The sequence below is a fragment of the Theropithecus gelada genome, chromosome 2 (genome assembly GCF_003255815.1).
Source record: "Theropithecus gelada isolate Dixy chromosome 2, Tgel_1.0, whole genome shotgun sequence".
Lineage (NCBI taxonomy): Eukaryota > Metazoa > Chordata > Mammalia > Primates > Cercopithecidae > Theropithecus > Theropithecus gelada.
The window spans coordinates 155582365-155607834 of NC_037669.1; the positions used below are offsets into that span (position 1 = coordinate 155582365).

A 25470-nucleotide genomic window follows, 5' to 3' on the forward strand; every position below is an offset into this window, starting at 1 on the left:
GCCGAGATTGAACCAACCATTGCACTATAGCCTGAGCAACAAGAGCAAAACTCCATCTCCAAAACAAAAACAAAAAACCAGAAACAAAAAACCAGTCAAATATAGCAGTGGCGGGTGGCAGGTTGTATACCAACTTTAATGACACTAATGTTAATAAGTTCTGATAACCCACTACCATCAGACCAGCGATGTGTATATTTGTATATATCTACTGATTGATTACCCTCCCCAGTAGATAATGAACAAGTGAAGAGCGAATACATGTTTTGCTATTTGTTGAGCAATGCATTAAGAATGTTTTTATGAGGAGAAGATGTTAACATAAAAAGTATTTGACAAATTTCTAAATTTTCCTTGGACTTGATTAATCTTTACTCTTACTTTGACCTAATATTGTGTTAAGTGTAGGCTAATTTTTTTTGAGACAAACTTTTGCTCTTGTCGCCCAGGCTGGAGTGCAATGGCGTGCTCTCGGGTCACTGCAACCTCCACCCCTGGGTTCAAGCTATTCTCCTGCCTCAGCCTCACAAGTAGCAGGGATTACAGGGGCCTGCCTGGCTAATTTTTGTGTTTTTAGTAGAGACGGAGTTTCACCACATTGGCCAGGCTGGTCTCTAACTCCTGACCTCAGATGATCTGCCACCTTGGCCTCCCAAATTGCTGGGATTATAGGCGTGAGCCACTGTTCCTGGCCTGGCTAATTTTTCTTTTTAAGCAGTTTAGTTCTGTTTTCTCTTTATTTTCCTAGAATGAAAAGTAATACATAGAATATACAGAATGTTTTGGGTCAAAAGCTATAAATTGCTTTCTTTTTTTTTTTTTGAGGTGTTGTTTCATTCTTGTTACCCCGCTAGAGTGCAAATGGTATGATCTCAGCTCCCTGCAACCTCCACCTTCCAGGTTCAAGCGATTTTCCTGCCTCAGCCTCCCTAGTGGCTGGGATTACAGATGCCCACCACCATGCCTGGCTAATTTTTGTATTTTTAGTAGAGACAGTGTTTCACCATGGTGGCCAGGCTAGTCTCATACTCCTGACCTCAGATGATCCACCTGCCTCGGCCTCCCAAAGTGTTGGAATTACAGGTGTGAGCCATCACGCCCGGCCTCAAATTGCTTTTTTCGTTTCATAGCTGTTTGAAAATCCTCAGATGATAGATTAATATTTACTTAAGAGTGAGGTTTTTTTTATTTGTAACATAATTAGAAAGTCTCCGAAATTAACTTTGGATATTTTAACCTGTCTTAAATGAGTCTAGCAGCTTCATGTATAGTTCACATGCTGTTAAAAGGTGTACTTTAAATCAGTAGCTTATCATGATAGACAATTTCTCATTTATGTAACCATCCAATACTAGAGTTAGTGGTAGCTATCTTTTCTTCATAGGATGATTCAGGAATCTAAGCCCCTCCATTTTCTGGCTCTTCTTACCCCTAGAGCCTTCATGTTGTTTGCATTCACTTGGTTGGAAGGGGAGAAAGAGAAGCAGTGTCTACTTCTTAGAAGCCTTTGGCCCCTCTATTTACATTCCATTGATGGGAACTTACCACATACTCAGGTGAGCTAAGTAATATATTTCATGGCTGGATGCTTGCTTCCCCATCCATGTTAGTGCATACAGATAAGTCATACTGCAATTATTTTTAAGTAATTCAAAGGCATGCAGTAAATATTTTGCTTTTGTTTAATTTCTCCAAAACACAGTAGATTATAAAAGCTGCTGATTAGTGGTAAGATAAGAGCATTCACTGCCTTCAAGTTACTTAGAGCTAGAGCCTTGAAGGAAGTTAGAAACTTTAAATAGGAATTTTCTTAGCCTCTGTTCAGTTACATCCAAAAGTACCTACTGTTACTCATGAGCTTAGCCTTTAGCAAATATATTGATGTTATTATTTTTCTGTACTTGTTGACTTCAAACGTGTGGTTTTAAATTAACATGGGTGTTTTAGATAATACTAAGTATCTTCATGATTTCCCCTAAATCATTTTCCAAAGGCTTTATCCCTATATATATAGAATTTTATACAGATTATCTAGGACAGATCAAGTAAGTAAAGAGATGACTGTAGTGTTTGTGATTATGATAGTCGTGTGTGTGTATGTGTACACACACGTAAAGGATTATACATTTACTGGTTTTATTTAAGTGATGTTTAGGAAAAATGGACTTGATGTATTTAATACTTCATTTATATTATTGTTTATAGATGTTTAAATATATGAAATATGGTGCTTTCTACTAGTTGAATTTTCAAAGAGGGAACCTAACTTACTTTAATGCTTCTAGCCAAATTATCCTGCATGTACCCTCAGTAAGAATTGAAATACAGAAAACATTGCGTGAATAAAGCTATATCCAACTATAAATGAGATTTCTTAAAAATTCTTTCTCAGTAGATTTGGGTTGAATATGCTTGTGCAGTTTCTCATTGTACACTAACTTGAATCATGTATGAAGCAAAATCCTTGCAAAAAGCTAATTCACAATTTGTTTCCAAACTACTAAAGAAAACTGAGTGTATGTTGATAGAATTTCTCACTATTTGCTAGGTTTTAGTATTAGCTTTTGAGATAGGAAGACAAGAGATTTGTTTCCTTCCAGTGAGGACCTTTGATCTCAGTACAGGAATTCTTAATCTGGAGTCAGTGCTAGAATTCTTGGAGGACATGAACATAGATAGAAAGAGTGGTAAAAAAGAAAAAATTTGAATTGATTAATTTTATTTTTATTTTTAAATTTTTATTTATTTATTTATTTATTTATCTATCTATTTATTTATTTATTTATTTTTGAGTCTCACTCTGTCACCCAGGCTAGAGTGCAGTGGTGCCATCTCAGCTCACAGCATTCGAGTAATTCTCCTGTCTCAACCTCCTTAGTGACTGGGATTACAGGCCACCATGCCCAGATAATTTTTGTGTGTTTTGTTTGTTTGTTTTGAGATGGAGTCTTGCTCTGTTGCCCAGGCTGTAGTGCAGTGGTGTGATCTCGGCTCACTGCAACCTCTGCCTTCCTGGTTCCAGCAATTCTCCTGCCTCAGCTTCCCCAGTTGCTGGGATTACAGGTGCACACCACCACACCTGGCTCATTTTTGTATTTTTAGCAGACACAGGATTTTACCATGTTGGCCAGGCTGGTCTCAAACTCCTGACCTCAGGTGAGCTGCCCATCTTGGCCTCCCAAATTGCTGGGATTATAGGTGTGAGCCACTGCTCCCTGCCTGGAATTGATTTAAAAGACGTAAGTGAGAAAACTGATCTAGGACAGGTAAAATAATTGTTAAAGGCATTGAAGATGAAATTTGTAGCTGTTCCAGTTTATATAATTATTTGATATTTCTCCTAAGGCTCTGTAACCCAGATAGTAGTCTAAATTTACTGTTCAGCAAAAAGAACAAGAATGTGAGTTATGATTGGTTCCAGGAATTTCTTTCAGTACTTGTAGTTCATTGAGTGTCCTGAGTTACTTGAAACAAGACAGAGTATAATCTGGCATGTATAGTCTTAGAAAATGTTTATAGATGTCATGCCATTTGCAGCATTAATAGGCTAGGATATGAATGTCTCCTAACTGGATACAGAGAGGACCTGAGAAAACATACTTAAAGTTAAAAGCCTCATGTCCCATATTAAAACTTCATCCTTCACCTGTCACTCAGAGGCTTGAATTGGTATGTTCCTTGCTAGCTTCTCTTCAGACCTACAGAAGTAGGAATTGTGGATTGAAAGATATTGGATGTATCTTCAATAAGAATATCAAAATGCCTCAGCATTATGGCTTGAATTAGGATAGAGAACACTGTGAACCAAGAAACAAAGCTTCAGTGACTGAGCTGGAAGGAGGGGTGACTTACGAGGCTGATTTATCACAAGGTGGAGGAGTGGTGGTAGGAATCTTGGCAAAGGTCCTTAAGGCTGATCAGTCTTCTGAATGCTGATAGAAACAGGATGGCTTGCATGTGACAGTTAGTAGCTAGGAGACAGCAGTTATCATAAAGTACCTAAAAAGGAAGTACTGGAATATTCCAAGGTTACTGGGAGAACAGCCCAGTTTCAGATAAGGGCCAAGGAGGTTTTGTGAACTGGTTGAATGTATAGAGGAATTTTACTGTGTGAACTACTAGTTTATTGTTTTCAGTCCAGATATTTTTAGTGGAAATAGTCTTGAAGGAAGATCAGTGGAATAATAAAACAGGAGAAAGAAACCAAGAGCGGTATGATATATTAGAGTACCAGGACAGGACAGCGTTGTGCTTTTAACGATTGTTGGTGATACAGATTACATGGTCATTTAAAAAGTTTTATTGGCTTAGGTGTTTAGAATACATTGGCTTTAAAATTGAACAATTGTATAGGCTCTCCAGCAGTTGTTTTGTTGTTTTTTTTTTTTTTTGCTTTTGAGTGACATGTAGCTGACCCCCAGTTATTCTACAGGTGAAAATATTACGAGAAAACAAATATAGAAAGTTGTCATTATTTAGCTGGGATGGTCTTGGACAAGTCACTAAACATCTTCCTTCCCCTAGTTTCCTTGTAATTGATTTTCTAATTAGGCTCCCCCCCCCCCCCCCAGACTGTGTCTCACTCTGTTGCTGAGGCTGTAGTGCCATGGCACGATCTTGGCTCACTGCAGCCTTTGCTTCCTGGGTTCAAGCAATTGTTGTGCCTCAGCCTTCCAGGTAGCTGGGATCACAGGTGTGCACCACCACACCCGGCTAATTTTTGTGTTTTTTAGTAGAGACAGGGTTTCACCACGTTGGCCAGGCTGGTCTCGAACCCCTGACCTCGGGTGATCCACCCACCTCGGCCTCCCAGAGTGCTGGGATTACAGGCGTGAGTCACCATGCCTGGTCTGGAATTGCTAATTTATATGATCCAAATTTAAAGCCTGGCATTATACTATTAGCAACTAGCAAAGGAGTTTTTCTTTCCTTTTTCCGTTATCAGCTCTTGCTAATGGGTCTCTGAGAAACAGGTGGTTAATGTTAACTGTAATTTTAAAAGCATCTGTTACATGTGAAACAAACTCCCTCAGCTCTCCTTAAAACTGTGGTGAGCCTCTTTCAGTTGTGTTTAATATATGAACTTCCCTCATTGCAGGTATTGGCTATGTACCTTTGATACATTTGTATTTCTTTGTTAACCCCCCAACCCCACCTCTTCAACCTCCACACAAAAACCAAAGCAGGCTTAAATGTTTTCCTGTATCAGGAACTATGCTAAGCACTTTTTGTAGCCACTTAGTACTTTCTGCTGTAAAATGTGCATAGTCAGCACTTAGTGATTTACTAAGATGATTTAACAAATTATTTCCTTTTAGATGTATGATTTTTAAAATAACGTTTATTACTTTTTGATTTAACTCATACATACTCTTGTTAGAAATTTAGAAGAAAACTTAGGAAGAGAAGAAGATATCACACATAGTCATAATTTTTAAGATTTTGGTTCCTGGTGTTTTGTTTGGTGTTTGGCCTAGGCTCATGTTAAAGTTATATTTGTTTTATAAGAGTGGAATGATTTTTTCCACTGTTGGTATTCCTTGAATATATGTGAATTTTTAATACATGGTATTCTGTAATTTCCATTTTTTTGTTTCCGTTTTGATTGTGTTATAATTTTTCATTATCCTAAGTAGAAGTAAACATTTAGAAAATCTTAATGACCATGTAATTTTGTATGCGATTCATTTAACTAGGGCTGCTGGGTCCAAAATGTTAATATTTTTAAGATTTTGTATAAATATTACCAAATAGCTCTCCCTATTTGTAAATACTTATTTTTACAAATTGTAAATACTTATTTTGCAAACCTCTGGCAACACTGAGGGTCATCATTTAAATATATTATTTGTTATTTGAAAGATTAAAATGGTCTATTTGCATTTCTTTGATAAAAAGACAGGTAATTTTTTTTTCTGAAATATTTATCTGTGTTTCCTTTAAAAATCTTTTAAAAATAACTTATGTATGTAATGTAGCAGCAAAATATTAGGGATTGTTTTTGAACTTGCTGAATGATTGAGAACCTACATGTCAGTGGCCAAGAAAATTCTGAAAATGAAGAGTAATGAAGGACTTGCTCTACTGATTTGTAGATTGTATCATAAAACTTCAGAAAATAGTAATGTAAATTAACATGGCTCAACAGCTGGCATCACTTGAGCAGAAATAGACCTAAGTGTAACAATAATGTAACTAATGTTAAAAATTATGTTCTTGTCTGGGCTTGGTGGCACACACTTACAATCCCAACACTTTGAGAGGCTGAGGCAGGAGGATTGCTTGAGCCCAGGAGTTCACTAGCTTGGACAACATAATGAGACCTCACCTTTACAAAAAAATTTTTTTTGTTCTCCTGATACTTTCTCTTGTAATTGTGACTGACAGTTATTAACAACTTGAAGAAAAACAGAAAAGCACAAGATTTTTACCTCATACCGTATACCAAAATAGAATCTAGATGTAGTAAATAATAAAGTAATAATTAAATAAGAAAAAAGTTGGCGAAAAACTGTTAGATTTAAGAATTATACAAGAATAAATGCAAACTCAAAGCAAATGATTTGTTTGCCTGCTTTGTATATTTAGCCTTTTACCATATAATAGCCACCTTTTTAGTGTTTAGTGCTTCTAATCTTAAATGCTAACTTGATGTTAATATTGTCACCACAGTTTTTGTTTTTTTATTTACCTAGTATTTATTGATTCATATCTTTATTTTCTTCCTTATTTTTATCTAAGTAACACATGTACATGACTTAAAAAAAATCAAATGAGCCAGATGTGGTGGCTCATGCCTGTAATCCCAGCACTTTGGGAGACCAAGGCAGGCATATCACGAGGCCAAGAGATCAAGACCATTCTGGCCAACATGGTGAAACCTCATCTCTACTAAAAATACAAAAAATTAGCTGTGCGTGGTGGTGCACGCCTGTAGTCCCAGCTACTTAGGAGGCTGAGACAGGAGGATTGCTTGAACATGGGAGGTGGAGGTTGCAGTGAGCCGAGATCGCACCACTACACTCCAGCCTGACAACAGAGTGAGACTCCGTCTCAATTAAAAAAAAAAAAAAAAAATACAAATGGTATTGTGACCAAAATAGCAATCCCCTGATCCCCTGTTCTGTCCTCTCCACCTCCAACCTGGTCCTCTAAGGAATGTTTTCATTTATTTTAGCTTTTTTCTTCTCTGGCATTTACATAATTATTTGCTGATATTTTATACACACTGACAGCATTGTGCTAATTGTGTACGATGAACAGGGAGTATATCTAAAGCCTTAGTAAAACATATGCAAAACAGAGTGTAGGAGTTGCCTCTCCAGCCCTCTCAAATTCAGAGGCCTGTGGACATCTCAATAAAGTATCAGAGCAGTCAGTGGTCTGGAACACGTTTTCAGAATGTGATGTTTTGTGGAATAAAATGACGTATTGGAGAATCCCATATAGCAAGTAACTGTGGGCAGCTTCTTGGCCCTGAGGTCTGTCTCTAGCCATTAGCCAGCAGGACGTCAAGGGCTTCAGTTATACAACCACAAGCAAATCAATCTAAGTGAGCTTAGAAATCGCTTTTTCCCAGTTGAGCATCCAGATTAGAATGCAGCACAGTGAGTGCCTTGATTGCAGCCTAATGAGACCCTAAACAGAGGATTCAACTGAGCTGTGTTCAGATTCCTGAATCCACAGAAATTGAGAGATAATAGATAACCAATACAACTACCTTATGGCAGATACAGGAGAACTAGCATAGTGCGAAAGCATTCATACTTAGTTGAGTACGAAGGTATACTTTTGTCCATTTCAGGTAACAACTTGCTTTGAGTGGTTCTTGTTAATTGGAGAAAAAGGAATAAGTGAGGTCAGTAGCTGCATATCAAGTTTCAGGGGCTGCCACTACAGTTAATGTAACCACCTGATTAAGTTTATGATAGTCCGTAGTCATTCTTTAAGAGCTCTCTAACTTCAGCATAGGCCAAACTAGTGAGTTAAATGAAGATGTAATAGATTTTGCCACCCCCACTTCTTTCAAGTCTTTGATTAAACTGTGCAATTCCCCAGGGATGTAGTGTTTACTTGTAGTTTATTATCTCAGTAGGGAGAGGAAGTTCCACGAACTTCCCTTTAGCCATACTTAACCGTAATGACCTTTATCCTGTAGGTTAGAAAGCTGATATGGGGATTCTGCCAGTTGCCAAGTATGTCTTTTCCAATTACACATTCTGGAAGTGGGGAAATAACCACAGGGTGGGTTACTGGTCGTCCCACTCTTAGACAAACATGAGTTACAACGCCATCATCTGTTACCTGACCACTGTAAGCCCCTGATTTAACTGGTGGAATACAATGGCATTTTGAATCCCCAGGAATTAATGTCAATTCAGAGATAGTGTCTATTAATACATGAAAGGTCTGGATATTTCCTTTTAACAATGCACAGTATCTCTAATTAATGGCTGCAGAGCATGTCCCTTTGGGAAAGGATTAAAAGATTTATTGTATGTACTTGGAATAGTTGTGCAGGGAGCTGGTTTCCCTTTCACTCAAGGGGCTCTGGGTCTGTGAACTGACCCAGGTCTGGAGACTGCTGAGAGACCATAACTCTCCACCAGTTAGATTTCTGCCTACCAGGCCTAAAGTTTTTCCTTCTACATAAATCAAACAGTACTCTTGTGGGCTGCCCACCTATTTTGTTCCTAGGGGCACTGGTAATAGTATCTACTGCCCAAGATCTCTGCAGGCCAAGACGTTGTGAATACCAGCGTGTCCCTACTGCCGTTTATAGACAATTTTCTCACTTTGTCTTTGATGATTAAGTGTGGCCACTTGGGCTGTGTTACCTTGGGATCCCATCATCTCCTTAGAAACCTCTTAATGACCACATTCCCCATAGTCATAGCTGACTTACAAAAAAGAGTACGCTTACAGAGCTTTAAAAACATGTAGATGTAGTCACTCCCTTCACTATTGTAGTTTTCATTGCCTCTGGGCCCTCTTGTGGAGCATAGCTGAGGAATGGGGCTGCATGTGTATAGTTCTCACATGGTAAGTCTAGTCCAGCATTACTAACTCCCGAAGTCACTAGACTCTGTCAATGCCAGGGAAACTCTGGTATCTCAGCTGTTGGAAATCCAGCTTTCAGTGCACCAACCAGATAAGCTATTGTAGTCACTTTCAGCAACATGAACTAATGTATGAAATCTGGAATCTCTAGTAAGCGCACCTGATACCAATTAATTTGACCTGTTATGGTTTTATATTCCACCTCCTTTGGTAAAATACTTTTAGAATCTACTATCATACATGCGCCTCAGATTTCTGTTGAGTATATAAGCTATTTTCTTCTGGTTATAGTGTGTATTTGTCTTCTTGGAGCATGCTGAGATTTGACCCTAGTCATGGATCTAGTGGCATCAGGGGCTGGTTTGGTAAGTCTTCAGGAGAATGAGCATGCCCCTTCAAGCCATCTGCCCACGTAAAGTTATCAGAGGGCTTTCAAGCTTAAGAAGGCTAGTCTTCTCAAACCTTGGAAAGCAAGCTACTTCCACTGGTATAGGAGGCTCAGAATTACTTGGAGGATGGAGGAGAGCTATTCAAAATTGCTAGTTTGATCTGGGACCAACCAGATTTCTCTGTTCCAAGTTTTAGGATCCCATTCTTTGCCAGTGAAGATTCTTACTTCCAGATGAGAAACTCAGTGAGACTGAATTAAACTGTTATTGCCTCTGACACAATTAGATTTCCTGGCTTGATTTTCAACAAAATCAGCCCCTCACTTACAAGAAATGACACATTCTAGGATTCTTCGTGGAAATTCTCTGGCTTTCTCAGATTATCATTTAAGCTGAGCATTAACTTGAGCTTTTTGTTTTATCTCTGTAAATACTCATGTGTACTTAAAAGGATCTTTCTTAACCCTGCTACCTTTACAGCCATAATTATTGCCATAATTCCCAAATTCATCAGTCATGTAAGCTTTCAAGGCATGTGCTTAAATTGGCACTTTATCACAATCAGCCACCAGCAATAGCTTAATTTTCCCAAGTTACTATATGCCATTGATTACTAGCCTCCCATTTCCTTGGCAAGGAGCTAAGCTCTATCTTTAATCCCAAGGATATGACTCAAATTCCCTCGTCTCTTCTTTTCTGATTTATCCCCTGGAACCAGGTTTTTTTTTGTTTTTTTGTTTTTGATCAATCTGGGTTTAATCAAGAGCCAGATTGTCGATAAAATTTATTACAAGTAATTACTAAGCTATGATAGAGGAGTAACTACAAAAATATAAAGGTAACTCTAGAGTATATCCTAGGGATTAAGGAGATTTCTCAAGAAAAGATAAAGTTGGAAAGGGAGAGGTCCCCTTTCTCAGGTTGGAGTTCAGACCTTGTCTGGTAAGTTGTATTGCTGCCCATTGGAATGTAGAGAAGTTCACTGTAAGTTCTTGCCTTGGCCAGAACTGGTTAGCAGTTGCTGGGTAGCAGGAAACAACCCTCTGAGTAGTTGTGTTGAATATGGCAGACAGTTTTATAGGGAAAGACAGGGCACTGCTCCCAGTATGAGTCTTGGAACATGCCAGTGTCCATATTGGAAGGGCTGCATCAAGAGAGTAATCACCAGTCCCAGGCTTGGGCACAAGGTCAACAAAAGACTGCATACTCTTGGTGTGAGGCTGACCACTGCTGGATTTTCTTATATATACTCACCAATGATGAACCATGCAGCAAGAGCAAAAAAAGCAAAACTCAACATACCAGAACTAGGAAGAGGAGACCCCTTCCTCTTGCAGTATCCTTTCAGAGCTCTGTACTGATAAAACTTAACATCCTTCTTAATGTAAAGGAGAAATATTTGTATAGTCTCGTCCATTATTCCAGAGCAGGTACTGAAGGTTAAATTTGGGGCCAAGAGGCAATACATTGATAATTGATACAGAGGTTTTCCCCTTGTGTCTAGTTTCTTAGCTAATTGCTTAAGAAGTAAGACATTGAAAGCCGATTGGATGCTTGGTGTGTAGGGATAGAGTTGGTCCATTATGTCTGACTTGTTTTATTATTGGTTCTAGTATTTATAAGATTTTTACTTTTTTCTTTGAATTCATGAATTTTACCTAGCTGGGCTTAAATGTGTGTCATTTTTCCATTCTGGCTACCACTAGATTTAAATCTTTTATTGATTAGGTGGATTTTCCTCTTAAAATTAATGTTTACTTGCCTTTCTTTTCTTTGTTCTTTTTCCTTTTCTTTTTCTTTTGAAATGGGGTCTCGCTCTGTTGCCCAGTCCTGAGTGCAGTGGCACAATCTCAGCTCACCACAACCTCGGCATCCTGGGCTCATCCCGGGCTTAAATGATCCTCCCATGTCAGCCTCCCAAGTAGCTGGGACTACAGGTATGCACCACCATGCCTGACTAATTTTTGTGTTTTTTGTTCAAGACCAGCCTAGGCAACGTGGCAAAACCTCATCTGTATAAAAAAATACCAAAAAAACCCCGATAGCCAGGCATGGGTGGTGTGCAATTGTGGTCCCAGCTACTCGGGAAGCTGAGGTGGGGGGATTGCTTGAGCCTAGGAGATCGAGGCTGCCGTGAGTTCTTTTTGCACCGCTGCATTTCAGCCTGGGTGACAAGAGTGAGACCCTGTCTCAAAAAAAAAGGGAAGTTTTGCTAAAATTTCTCTAATGAGAACTTCTGCAAGATAAATATAGTAACTATAAAGACAGCCTACAAACTGGAAGAAAATATTAATATAAAAACTTGAAGATAATTGATATTTAAGACATTCCTTTTTGTGCTATGTTTATTTAGAAATCACTGTTACAGTACTAAACTTTTAACCTGGTTGGGTACCAGGTTAAATTGAAAATATGTACATTTGTTGAAAATAATTTTCTATTTCAAAAGCAGAATAATACAAAACAGAAAAAACACAAAACATTGGTATCAAGTGAAGTATGAAAAGTATACTTGTCATGGGGCATTATATATTTATTTTTCTAAAAAGTGATATTGAAGTGATACTGAAAGCTGTAATTCTGTTCATAACTAAGGTAAAATGAAAATATGGCTTACCACATGAAGGGCTATATGATTAGATCTCATTGGCCTGAAACTGCAGTTAGTTAATACAGAACTAGTGAAAGAAATAGTATCATGTCTATAGTGTCCTTTTTTCTCCACAGCCCCTGAAGAGTTACATTTAAAAACTGTAAAACAATAAAAGCAAAAAAACAGTCTTTGGAGAGCTCTGAAAATCAGTAATGTTTTAGCTTATACCTGAAGATAAAATAACAATCTAACCTCATGAAGTAATAAAAAAAATTATGTCTAACTACATAGTATTTATATATGCATTCACAGAAAATGTGTGTGATATTGCTAAAAGCTATGTTGAAAAGGATTACCTAAACATTTATTATACAGTGATTCTCAGTTTGGAAGCAGGAAGGTCTTTCATTCAAGATTCCGGATTAAGTTCTTGAATTTACAAAGTAATGTAATTTGTATTATCTTTTCCGTCTGCTTGTCTTTCTCCAAAGCAAATGAATCTACTCTTAAGTAGCAGTATAGAATACTAATTCTCTGTGCCCTTGTCTGCTTACCCGAGGTCCTACCAAATGGCTTACTGAGAAAAGTATACTTACCTAATAGAATTTGAAGAATGTGGACTCTGTACTGTGTAGATATCTAGATTGAATTGATTGATCTTTTAGATTTACCTTATAGGGAGCTTAGGCAGATTTAAAACTCATCTTTAACTACGATATTGACTGCTCTTTTCCATATATTTATATTTCCTCTTTGTAATCTTAATGGTTTTTTATTCTTCTCAATTTAAAAAAATGTTATTTTTAAACTACCTCATATGCCTTCTGGAACAAGACAGAATATTAATTTTTATACTGCCTGCTAGTACAATATAATAAAACATAATTATAGCAAATGTCATCATTTTTGTCATATGAATGTAATCTGTGATTCAGATGCTGCTTGTTGTAGCTTTCTCATTGAGGATCTATGGCTCAGGTCTCGAGGTTTTCTTTGTAGCAAAGTCTTAAACTGTAATGAATTGAGGACATTTAAGCCTATTAGTGTCACAGGTTGAATTTTTCCATACCTTTTCCCATGTTTGTGTGTATGTGTGTGTGTGAGAGAAAAAGAGAGAGATTTATGTACTTAAAAAATAGAATCATACTCATTTCTTTGTGCATTTAATGTCAGAAACAACTTTTTCTATCATTAGTGCTAACATAGATTCAGCTCATTTGTATTACTAGTTACATTTCATTGTACTGTGTGGATATATCATTTAGTGAAATGTTCCTTTATAGACATTTAAATTGTTCAGTGAGGTTTTTTTTTAATAATAAATAGTACTATAATACTCATATCCATGCAAACAAATATTTTCTCTAAGTTGGGGGGGGGGGGAGGGCTGCATATAAATATTGGTAGCCAGAGGGGCAGTTTTTGGCAGAGGTGACTTGCTATCTACCAAAAGTTATTTTTCCTTTTTCATAGTGAAGAACGTTCAAGGAGGCTGCTGGCAAACAGAGACTCCATTTCTCTACTTCCATAGCATTCAGATATGGCTAGCTAACAAGTTCTTGCCTGTGAAGTATTAATATTAGCTGAGATGATATGCACTACTTCCAAACATGACTTACAAAAATTTCCCATGAAATGCTGTCTTATTATTGATATTCATTGTTGACCTTGGAAGCCGCTTGTTAAGGATACAAGATCCTCTGTCACCTTAGGTCCCAGAATGACTGTGTGTCTGTAATCAGATTCAGATGTTCTAAAGCTATAGCCTTCTCTTTGGGTCTGTGGCTGCGTTATCAGAAATAGCCTTTCTGTTAATTTTCTGTTGGAATTATATTGCATACTTTTCCTTATCCTCCACATAAAGACAATCCACATCGGAATATTCTGTTTATTAAGGTAGAAGCCACTTTGGTAGGCCAAGGCGGGAGGATTTCTTGAGCCCAGGTGTTCGAGACCAGCCTAGGCAAAATGGTGAAATCCCGTCTCTATCAAAAATACAAAAATTAACCAGGCACAGTCGCGTATGCTTCTGTTCGCAGCTACTTGAGAGGCTGAGGTGGAAGGATAGCTTGAGCATGGGAGATTGAGGCTACAGTGAGCTGTGGTTGTGCCACTGGACCCTAGCCTGGGTGACAAAGAGTGAGACCCTGTCTCAAAGAAAAAAAAAAAAACCCACCACCAAAAAGGTAGATTATTAGGTCATTGATATAAACCCTTCCTTATATAAACTATAACTTAGCTATAAATTATAAATATTTAAAGCTCTAAATTTTCTTGTAAACACTGTTTTAGGTGGATCCTACAGTTTTTGAAATGCTTTTATTCAGTTTTAAAAATTTTCTCATTACCAAACATTTGGGGACATTTTATATATATTTTTGTTACTGATTTCTAAATCAGATGGGACAGATTGTTAAATCTGTTATTGCAAGAGAGCTTGCTCTGTATTATTTCAGTGTTTAAAAACTTACGGAGGTTGGATTTATGATTTATTTTGGTGAATATTCTTATGTGTAATTGAAAAGAATGTGTATCCTGTAATTGTTGGTGTTAAGTTTTATGCATTAGTTAGATCACATTTATTAGTAATTTTATCCCTATCTTCTATACACATTTATTTTTTTGTTTGCTGCTTCTATCAGTTACCAAAAGATGTGTGTTAAAAATTTCAGCCATGGCTATGAATTTGCCTCTTTCTTCTTTTAGTTCAGTTTTTGCTTTATGTATTTTGGGACTCCTGTTAATTGGTGTAAAAATTTGATGTTGTTACAACTTCCTAATGAATTTACCATTTTATTATTATAACATATTTCTCTGTTTGGTAGTGTTCTTGTCTTGATTTCTGCTTTGACGTGAATATAACCACAACATGTTTCGTATGGTTCATGTTTGCATGGTGTGTGTGTATGTGTGTATATGTGTGTGTATGTATATAGATACATGTGTATATACACACACACCCATATATATCCTTTTATTGCTACCTATCTGTGCTCTTATATTAAAAGTGTGTCTCTCGTAAATATTATGTGGTTGGGTCTTTTTTTTTTTTTTTTTTTTGAGACACTTTTGCTCATGTCACCCAGGCTGGAGTGCAGTGGCACGATCTCGGCTCACTGCAACCTCCGCCTCTCGGGTTCAACCAATTCTCCTGCCTCAGCCTCCGGAGTAGCTGGGACTACAGGCGCCCGCCACTACGCCCGGCTAATTTTTTTGTATTTTTAGTAGAGACAGGGTTTCACCATGTTAGCCAGGATGGTCTCCATCTTCTGACCTCGTGATCCGCCCTCCTCGGCCTCCCAAAGTGCTGGGATTACAGGCGTGAGCTACCGCACCCAGCCAGTTGGGTCTTTTTATCCAGCCTGGACAATCTCTCTTTCATGAAGTTGGTTTTGTTTTTATTTTTTGTTTTAGTTTTTAGTCTGAAAATATTTTATTTGCCTTTTTTTGAAAGGTTTTTTTTTTGCCAAATAAAAAATTCTGGATGGACTTTTTCATCTTTCTTCAGGACATTAAATATATTACTATATTATCCATGGGCTTGCTTTGTTTTTAATGGGAAGTGTGTCATTATTCTATTCCTTGCTTCCCTATATGTAGTCTTTGGTTGCTTGAATTTTTATTTTCTCTTCTTGAAAATGTTCAGCACAATTTGATTATGTGCCACATGTGATTTCTAAAACAAATTCTTAACTTAGTCGTGATCCTCTGTATTATGACAGGCTGCATTATCCAACGACCTATGCCCATACTTGGCAATGCTTCTAACAGTTGCCATTCTCTGCCAACTCAAGAAAGGCTCATACATGGCTCTCTGAAGTTTAATTCTTTTTTTTATTTTAATCCTTTTTCTTGCTCTGTCTCCCAGGCTGGAATGCAGTTGAAGATGACAGTTCATTGCAACCTTAAACTCCTGGACTCAAGTGACCCTCCCACCTCAGACTACTGAGTAGCTGGGATTATAGGCATGTGCCACTGTGCCCAACTAATTATTTTAAAAATGTTTTGTAGAGTCAGGGTATCACTGTGTTGCCTAGGCTGCTCTCAAACTCCTGGCCTCAAGTGATCCTTCCTCACTGGCCGCCAAAGCTCCGAGATTACAAGAGTGAGCCACTGCATCTGGCCTAGAGTTCAGTTCTTTAAATTCATTTGTTTCATACCTCTCTGAGAGCTTATAAAAGGTACAACTTTGTTTACTTCTGGATGAATAACCAATATGTCAGGGTCAGTATCATTTATTATATAAATAATTTTCCTCTCTAAAATTGAAATATCTCCTTTGTCATAGTGGAAGTTATATATATCTGGATCTATTTCTTCTGCATTTATTTTTTCCCTTAATGCAAAGAGCTATTATGTATTTTTATTTCTGTATTTTCTTCTCTTATATTACTTGCCTACTTTTTTTTCCCCCCCCTTGAGACAGTCTTGCTCTGTCACCCAGGCTGCAGTGCAGTGGCACGCTCACAGCTCACTGCAGCTTCATCTTCCACCTCCACCTTCTGGGCTCAAGTGATCCTCCCACCTCAACCTCCCAAGTAGCTGGGACCACAGGTGTGCAGCACCACACCTGACTAATTTGTGGATTTTTGGTAGAGGCGGGTTTTGCTACATTGCCCAAGCTGATCTCAAACTCCTGAGCTCAAGCGATCTGCCTGCCTTGGCCTGTGAAAGTGCTGGTTTACAGGAATGGACCACAATGCCTGGCCTTGTTTACTGTTTATGATTGTAAATCATAAATCATCTCTCTCTCTCTCTCTCGCTCGCTCGCGTCTTTTTCGTTAAGAGATGGGGTCTCACCATTTAGCTAGGCTGATCTGGAACTCCTGACCTCAAGTATTCCACCCATGTCGGCCTCCCAAAGTCTTGGGATTACAGGCGTGAGCCACTGCGCCCAGCCTTATTGATTCATTTTAGAGACAGGGCTTCACTCTGTCGCCCAGGCTAGAGTGTGGTAGCATGATCATAGTTCACTGTAGCCTCAAACTCCTAGGCTCAAGTAATCGTCCTCCCTCAGCCTCCGAAGTGGCTGGGACTGTGGTCACGTGCCACCATTCCTCACTAATTTTTTTTTTGAGACAGAGTCTCGCTTTGTTGCCCAGGCTGGAGTGCAGTGGCACAATCTTGGCTCACTGCAAGCTCTGCCTCCTGGGTTCACACCATTCTCTTGCCTCTGTCTCCCAAGTAGCTGGGACTACAGGCACCCGCCACTACACCTGGCTAATTTTTTGTATTGGTAAAGACGGGGTTTCACCAGGTTAGCCAGGATGGTCTCGATCTCCTGACCTCGTGATCCACCCACCTCGGTCTCTCAAAGTGCTGGGATTACAGGCGTGAGTCACCGTGCCCAGCCTATTTTTTTGTTTTGTTTTTTGTAGAGATGAGGGTCTGTGTATGTTGCCTGGGCTGGTCTTGAACTCCTGGCCTCAAGTCATCCTCCTACCTTGGCCTCCCAAGTAGTCAGAAATACAGGTGCAAGCCACTGTACCTGGCCCCAAGTTTTTGTTTGTTTTTTGACAGGGTCTCGCCCTGTCGCCCACACTGGTGTGCATTGGTGCGATCTTTGCTCACTACAGCCTTGACCTTTCAGGCTCAAGTGATCCTCTGATCTCAGCCTACCAAGTAGCTGGGACTACAGGCATGCACCACCATTGTAGCTAATTTTTGTAATTTTTGTAGAGACAGGGTTTCATTATGCTGCCCAGGCTTGTCTCAAACTCCTGTGCTCACGTCATCTGCCTACCTTGGTCTCCCAAAGTGCTGAGATTACAGGTGTGTGCCACCATGCTTGGACTAGAGTTTTAATATTTCTAATGCAGGTTCCTGTGCACCAGTCTTAGAATGTTTTGAGCTCTTCATATGTTACTGGTGGGAGTATAAGTTAGTACAATTACTTTGGGAATTAAAATTTTACTCAGACTGCCTTTACATTACTGGACCCCTGTAAAAGTGAGGAAGTAACTTCTTCAGTTTTGTGCCACACTTTGTTACCTAGGTTGCAAAGCATTTCTGCTTCAGTCCTGAGTCTAAAAGTTGCTCTTGATCTGCTCTATTCACTTCTAGTTTCACCATCATCCTGAGCTTACAGGACGTGACACGTTATTCAGCAGTGGTGAACCTTGCCCAGATACCATGGTATTATTTTCTTCTTGACCCTCTCTTACCACCATAATCTTCTTTCTAGTTTTCTCTTTACTTTAAAAACAAAACCCCCCAGACACTAATGTGATGAGACAGTGAAACAGTATTATGTATAGAAAGTCTTCTCTTTCACTTGGAGCAAGGGAAAGTGGTTCTCCCCAATGGAAGGTCATTAAAGAAGGGATATGCTCAATCACAATGGGCTAAATTAAAAGAACTGACAATACCTAGTCTTGGGTGAGGATGTAGAACACCTGAAAATCTCACATCTTGCTGGATTTCATACATTGCTGGTGGAAGCGTGATTTGTTACAACTTGTTTTGAGAAATTGTTTGGCATATCTACTAAGCCTTGATGTGTGTGTATAATGTGTGTTCACAAATCTGCTCTTGGGTCTGTAATACAGAAAAGAATGTTTATATTCATCAAAATGTGTGTACGTAACAGTTTTATTTGTGATAGCCCTAAACTGCAACTGCAACTGAGTAATGTTGAGTACTCATATTCCTCAACAGTAAAATGTGTGATAGATGGTGGTATATTCATACAATGAAATAATATTCAGCAATACAAAAAAGGCATTACTAATACACATAACAATGCTGCTGAATCTTACTGATACAGCTTTGTTTGAAAGAAATAAAAAACAAAAGATGACACCATTTATATGAGTTTCAGTATCATATCAAACTAATTCATGGTAATATGCGTCACTATAATAATTACCCTTTGTGCTGGGGATGGTTACTGCTTGGAAGGCAACCTAAGGGAGCCTGTTTTAGTTCTGGAAATGTTTTCTATCTTTATCTTGGTTGTGGTTACACAGGTGGGTTTATTTATAAAAATATAAAATAAAAAGAAATAACAAGATTAATGCATTTTACTGTATGTAAATATACCTTAGTACACAAAATTTTATTTTTTTTAAATTCATATTTTTATACATTTCCTCTGATCCCTACCTCTGCCCAAGAAAATCTCAAAGAATCCTGCCCACTGGAATGCAAACTGGAATTACATTAAATTTGCCTTGTAAGTTGGCAAGACTCTCAAACTTTATTGATATAGCACTAAGTCTTTTTTTAAAATTCAGAATATGATACCTGTTGAAGTCTTTTTTTATATCCTGTAAGTTTTAATAATTTTCCTCATTAAAAATTGTCTTAGATGTATTCTTAGATATTTTTTGTTGTGAACAAGCTACTAATCCATTTATATTTTCTAGGTATTGCACTGTTAAGTTATTTTGTATATTTATCTTGTCAGCTACCTTGTCAAATTTTCCTATTATTAATCTCTTGAATCACTTTAATAGAGACTCCTGGATTTTCTTATCATCTGTAGGAAAGGAGAATTGTCTTTACTCAAATTTTACTAACTTTTGCATTCACTAAAGACTTCAACCCTGTGTTAAATGGTTAGGGGGCATCCTTGCCTTGTTCTTTAATTAGTTGAAATATCTTAAGTATTTCAACAGCAAATATATTTTAGTCTTTTTATCCTTTGAGTAGATTTTCTTGAACTCTAATTTTCCTAGAAAGTTTTTTTTCTTTTTGGATTAGCTGCAGAATTTTATATACATTTTTGAGATCTAATTTGATATATAGTTGTTTTAATTTTTCATTTTCTTGATAAATCAGTTATTTGATTTCCTAATATTAAGCCGTTCTTGTATTCTTGAAAAAAATGCCTCTTATTATGTGCATTCTTTGTATGCACTACTCGTGCATTATGCTTTTTGATAACTCAGAAAGTTTGTGTCTATGTAGAAGTGAAGTTAACTTAATTTTTATCCTTTTCATAATATGGTTTGAATATTATCTATGCTTGCTTAATTATTGTACTTAATGGGATTGGTAAGATTAGGTTTGTTTTGGATTCTATTGTAAACAAATCTTTGAAACCTAGTAAGTCACTTTTTATTGGTCTTTAAAAATGAGGCAGTCTCTATTTTATTAGGCTACAGAGAAATAATTTCAGGTAAGTAATTTTCTTGTTCAGATAGAAACACACACAAACACACAAACTTTTTTGAAAATTTATTTGCTATAATATCAATTTTTTTTGAAGTTTTCATTTTTATTTTTTTTTTTCCACAGTCCGTGGTGGATGACTGGATTGAATCATATAAACAAGACAGGGACATCGCACTTCTGGATTTAATCAACTTTTTTATCCAGTGTTCTGGATGTCGAGGTACAGAATGTTGAAATAAATGATGTACATTGAGCCTGTCAGTTCAGCAGTGTGACTTTTACTTCACCTGCCACTAGTCATACATAATTTACCCTAAAATAAAACATTATATGCTGATCTTTTTCTGATAGAGAATATTATTGGTAAGTTATTTAAGGATGTTCCATTTTTGTTCTTGTTCAGTTTTGCTCCTATAAAGTGTAACACATTTATATAGTTTTTGAAATTTTGGGAGGAAATCTAAATTCGTTTAGTAGTTTTATGAATTGATTTTTTAGATCATAGGCTTTTATAATTTTTACTCATATTATTTGTACGTATACTCCATATTAGGAAGTGTGCTGGTTGCTAGCATTCGTTCTTTTATATCCCTGCCAGTATTTGGTAGTCATTTTATAGTTAGGTTTAAATAATTTTCTTAAAGTAATACAAGTAGCAGAATCAGGTGTCTTAAGTTTGCAATTGTAAGGTGATTAAAGCGAAATTTTATTTTTATCATTTTAGGAGATAACTGCTAGATTTTTTTCTCCTCTGGATAAATCTTAAAAGGTTAATTTGTATTACAGGGGGGAAATGAGTTGTTAAATCACCATTCTCTGCTTGTGAATACAGAAGGAATAGTAATCTTTTATTGAGATAACTGACCAAATTGATTTCTTGAAAGCTTGTTTGTTTATATCCAAGTTATCACTTACCATATTGACATAAGTAGTTTATCAAATATTTACAGAGCACCAACCTTGTATGAGATACTCCATCAGGGTATACAGAAGTTATCAAGGCAGTCTCTGCCCCTAAAAAGTGTTAAAGTATGTGTAATTCTTAAAGGCATCTTCATTGTGAGGAACAAAGAGGGAAATACATTAATAGTTCAGCGAAGGGCTCAGTGCCATAAGTATAATAAAACTGGTTACTATTTAATGACTGCAATATGTGACAAGCTGTGTGCTTTATATACATTAGCTCATTTAATCTTTGTTAACAGTCCCATCAGGCAGATGGGATCTTTATTTTGTAGATCAGCAAACTGAGATGAAAGGGTTTAGGTAAATTTATTCCAGATCATACAGTTAGCAAGTGTGAAATTCAAGATTGAGAGTCAAGCCGTGTCACCTGGAGTGTGTGTCCCCAACCATAAGACACTGTGGGAGTAACAAGAAAGAGCAAGGGATGCTGATGCAGCCTAGGCTGTGTGTCTCTGTGTATATGTATGAATGTGGGGAGGTTGTAAAAAAGTATATCCTACAAAAAGCAAACTCTGAGGTGAGATTAAAGATGAGTAAAAGGAAGTTAGAAGGATGAGAAAGGCAAAAGGTAACATATTATACAAAAAGACCTTAAGACAAGAAAGCATAGTTCAGTCCCTGAACATAGGGGGTTCTGTGGCTGAATCGTAGAGCATGGAAATGGGTGAGGATTGGCAAGAGATTAGGCTATTATAAAGTAAGAGAGTTTGCTCATTTTACAGCCTTAAAGTAGGCGAGGCAAGCACTGATGATGTGCTTTATATACATTTTCTCATATAGTCCTATTAATCAACAGACCTGTTGGATTGGGTTTTAATTTGAAAGCAATTAATAGTGTTTAAAATTTTTCCTTTTGAAAATTTGTTTTCATGGTTCAAAATAAAAAAGTTTAAAAGTTGTATAATAAGAAGTCTTTGCCTTCCTGCCTTCCCATCCATCTATGCACACTTAACTGCTCTTAACTAGTTTGTTGAACTTAACTGTCCATCTATCTAGTTTTCATGCCTATAAGATAGGAATGTATATTCTTTCCTTCTCCACCTCACCTGTCTTACACAAAAGGTAATGGTGTATAGAGACCTTTCTCCTTCATTTTTCTTTCTTCTTCTTTTTTTTTTTTTTGAGCCGGAGTCTCTCTCTGTTGCCCAGGCTGGAGTACAGTGGCGTGATCTCGTCTCACTGCAAGCTCTGCCTCCTGGGTTCACGCCTTTCTCCTGCCTCAGCCTCCTGAGTAGCTGGGACTACAGGCTCCTACCACCACTCCCGGCTAATTTTTTGTATTTTAGTAGAGATGGGGTTTCATCGTGTTAGCCAGGATGGTCTCGATCTCCTGACCTTGTGATCTGCCCACCTCAGCCTCCCAAAGTGCTGGGATTACAGGTGTGAGCCACTGCTCCCAGCCTCTCCTTCATTTTTAAAAACACAGGCTCATTGCATCCCTTTGTGTGTATGTACAATAATTTATTTAACTAGACTTCTTTTTTTTTTTTTGAGATGGAGTCTCGCTCTGTCACCCAGGCTGGAGTGCAGTGGCACGATCTTGGCTCACTGCAACCTCCGCCTCCCGGGTTCACGCCATTCTCCTGCCTCAGTCTCCCGAGTAGCTGGGACTACAGGGCGCCCGCCACCACGCCCGGCTAATTTTTTATATTTTTAGTAGAGACGGGGTTTCACCGTGGTCTCGATCTCCTGACCTTGTGATCCGCCCGCCTCGGCCTCCCAAAGTGCTGGGATTACAGGCGTGAGCCACCGCGCCCGGCTTAACTAGACTTCTATTAAAAGACCATTGTGTTATTTGTAGTGTTTTGCTGTTACAGAGAATGCTTACTGTAATGAGTAATTTTATGTATACCTTATTTGGTCTTTATGAAAGAATGTCTGTAGGTAAATGTACTTGTTATATTAGATACTGCCAAATCGTCAGCTATAGGAATTGTATTCTTCTATACTCTCATCAGTGATACATTAAAATGTCTGCTTTTTCTTAGCCTTTTCAACAATGTGTATTTATCAAGTTTTTGGATTAGTCTTCAGAATGATTTGAAGATACTATTCCAGTCTGATTTTTAAAAGTGCTTTGAAGTTCACGTAATATACAAGTAAGCATTTTAAAGTGTACCAATTCAGTAGCATTTAGAGCATTCATAAATGTGCAGCTGCCATACATTGGGTTGCTGTAACAAGACCGTAGACTGGATGGCTTACAAATAATAGAAATTTATTTCTCACAAGTCTGGAGGCTGGAAGTCTGAGATCAGGGTCTCAGTATCATCTGGTTCTGGTGGGACCCTCTTCCACATTGCGGAATACTAACTTCTAGTTGTACCCTCACATGGCAAAAAAGAGGTTGAGAGCGTTTTCTGGGGTCCCCTTTATAACGGCACTTATCTCATTCATGAGGGTCCCCCTCTCATCACCTAATTGCATACCAAAGGTCCCACCTTCTAATACCATCACTTTGGGGGTTAGGATTTTCGTATAGGAATTTTGGGAGGACACAGCATTCAGTCCATTGTAGCAGTTGCCACCTCTGTCTTTTCTCAAAACTTTAAAAATCTCCCCAGGAAAATACCCTATACCTGTTAGGTAATCATTATTTGTTCTTTTCTCCCCCATCCCTTGGCAATCATGAGTCTACTTTCTGTCCCTGAGGATTTGACGGTTCTGATCATTTTATATAAAAGAAACCACACAATACGTCACCTTCTCTGTGTGACTTCTTTCATTTAACATATGTTTTTGAGGTTCATTTAAGTTGTAGCATGTATCAGTAGTTCATTCTGTTTAGGACTGAACAATAATCCTTTGTATGTATATATCACTATTTGTTTATCCATTCACCTGTTGAAGGACATTTGAGTGTGTTTCACTATTTTGAATATGGCAACTTTGAACATTTGTGAACAAATACTTGTTTAAGTACCGTTTTTGAGTCTTTGAGGTGTAAATTCTTAGGAGTAGAATTGCTAGGTCATATAATAATTCTGTTTAAACTTTTTGAGGAACCACCAAACTGTTTTCCACAGTGGCTGCACCATCTTATATTCCCACCAGAAATGTATGAGGATTCCTATTTTTCTACATCCTCAACAACACTTGTTATTTTGTAGTTTTAAAAATTATAGCCATCCTACTGGGTTTAAAGTGGTGTCTAACTGTGGTTTTAATTTGTGTGCACTTAATGCCTAATGATCTTGAACTTCTTTTCGTGTGCTTGTTGGACATGTCTGTATTTTCTTTGAAGAAATATACGTTCAAGTCCTTTGCTCATTTTAAAATTAGATTATGTGTGTTTTTGTTGATGAGTTGTATATATTATGGATACCAAACCTTTATTAAGTATAGAACTTAAGCTATTTTTGCCCACTCTCTGGGTTGTCTTTTTAACTTTCTTAATGATGTTCTTTGGTGCATAATAGGTTTATATTTTATTAAGTCTGACCTCCCTCCCTCCCTCCCTCCCTTCCTCCCTCCTTCCCTCTCTCCCTCCCTCTCTCCTTCCTTCCTTCCTTCCTTCCTTCCCTCCTTCCTTCCCTTCCTTCCTTCTCTCTCTCCCCTTCCGTCCTTCCTTCCTTCCTTCCTTCCTTCCTTCCTCCCTCCCTCCCTCCGTCCCTCCCTCCCTCCATCCCTCCCTCCGTCCCTCCCTCCGTCCCTCCCTCCCTCCGTCCCTCCCACCTTCCCTCCCTTCCTTCCTTCCTTCCTCCCTCCCTTCCTTCCTTCTCTCTCTCTCCTCCCTCCCTCCCTTCCTTCCCTCCCTCCCTCCCTTCCTTCCTTCCTCTCTCTGCCTGCCTCTCCCCTCCCCTCCCGATACGTGTGTCAAATTTAAGGATCCATTGCCAAATTCAAGGTCATGAATATTTACCTCTATGTTTCCTTCTAATGGTTATTTCTCACATATCTGGAGGCTGGATTGTATATTTTATATTTAGGCTGTTAATCCATGGTTAATTTTTGTGTATGGGATAGTTTTAATTTGTATTTCTCTGATGAACGAGGGTTGAGAACCATTACTGTTTTTTCTTTGAATTCTCTGTTCCTATCCTTTGCCCATTTTTCTTTTGACTACCTTTATAGTTCCTGAAAAGACATTTTACAAAATGGATCTTAAAACATTTTTGTTAAAGGGGCATAGATGCATATTATCTTAATATGATTTACAAAGAAAGCACACTGTCTTTTATGTCAGTAGAATATAATAAAAATCCTGATATAGACCTAAGTACCTATGAGACATTAGTAAACATATTTTAGAACATATGAAAAGAAAACATTTTTTACTTATTACAAAAGGAATTTACTAATTAAAACTATACTTAGTTACTATTTGTTTTTACCTATCAGATT

The 25470-nt window shown here is 37.9% G+C and overlaps 1 protein-coding gene across 2 annotated transcripts in view; it reads left to right on the top strand.

The window, feature by feature from the left end:
* The window catches only part of STAG1 (stromal antigen 1), a 402456-nt gene that overhangs the window by 157541 nt on the left and 219445 nt on the right, over positions 1–25470 (top strand). For both annotated transcript variants that reach the window (XM_025375719.1, XM_025375720.1), the window contains exon 5: positions 20284–20380. In XM_025375719.1, the coding sequence (XP_025231504.1) occupies positions 20284–20380 (97 nt within the window). The remainder of the gene's footprint in view (positions 1–20283; positions 20381–25470) is intronic.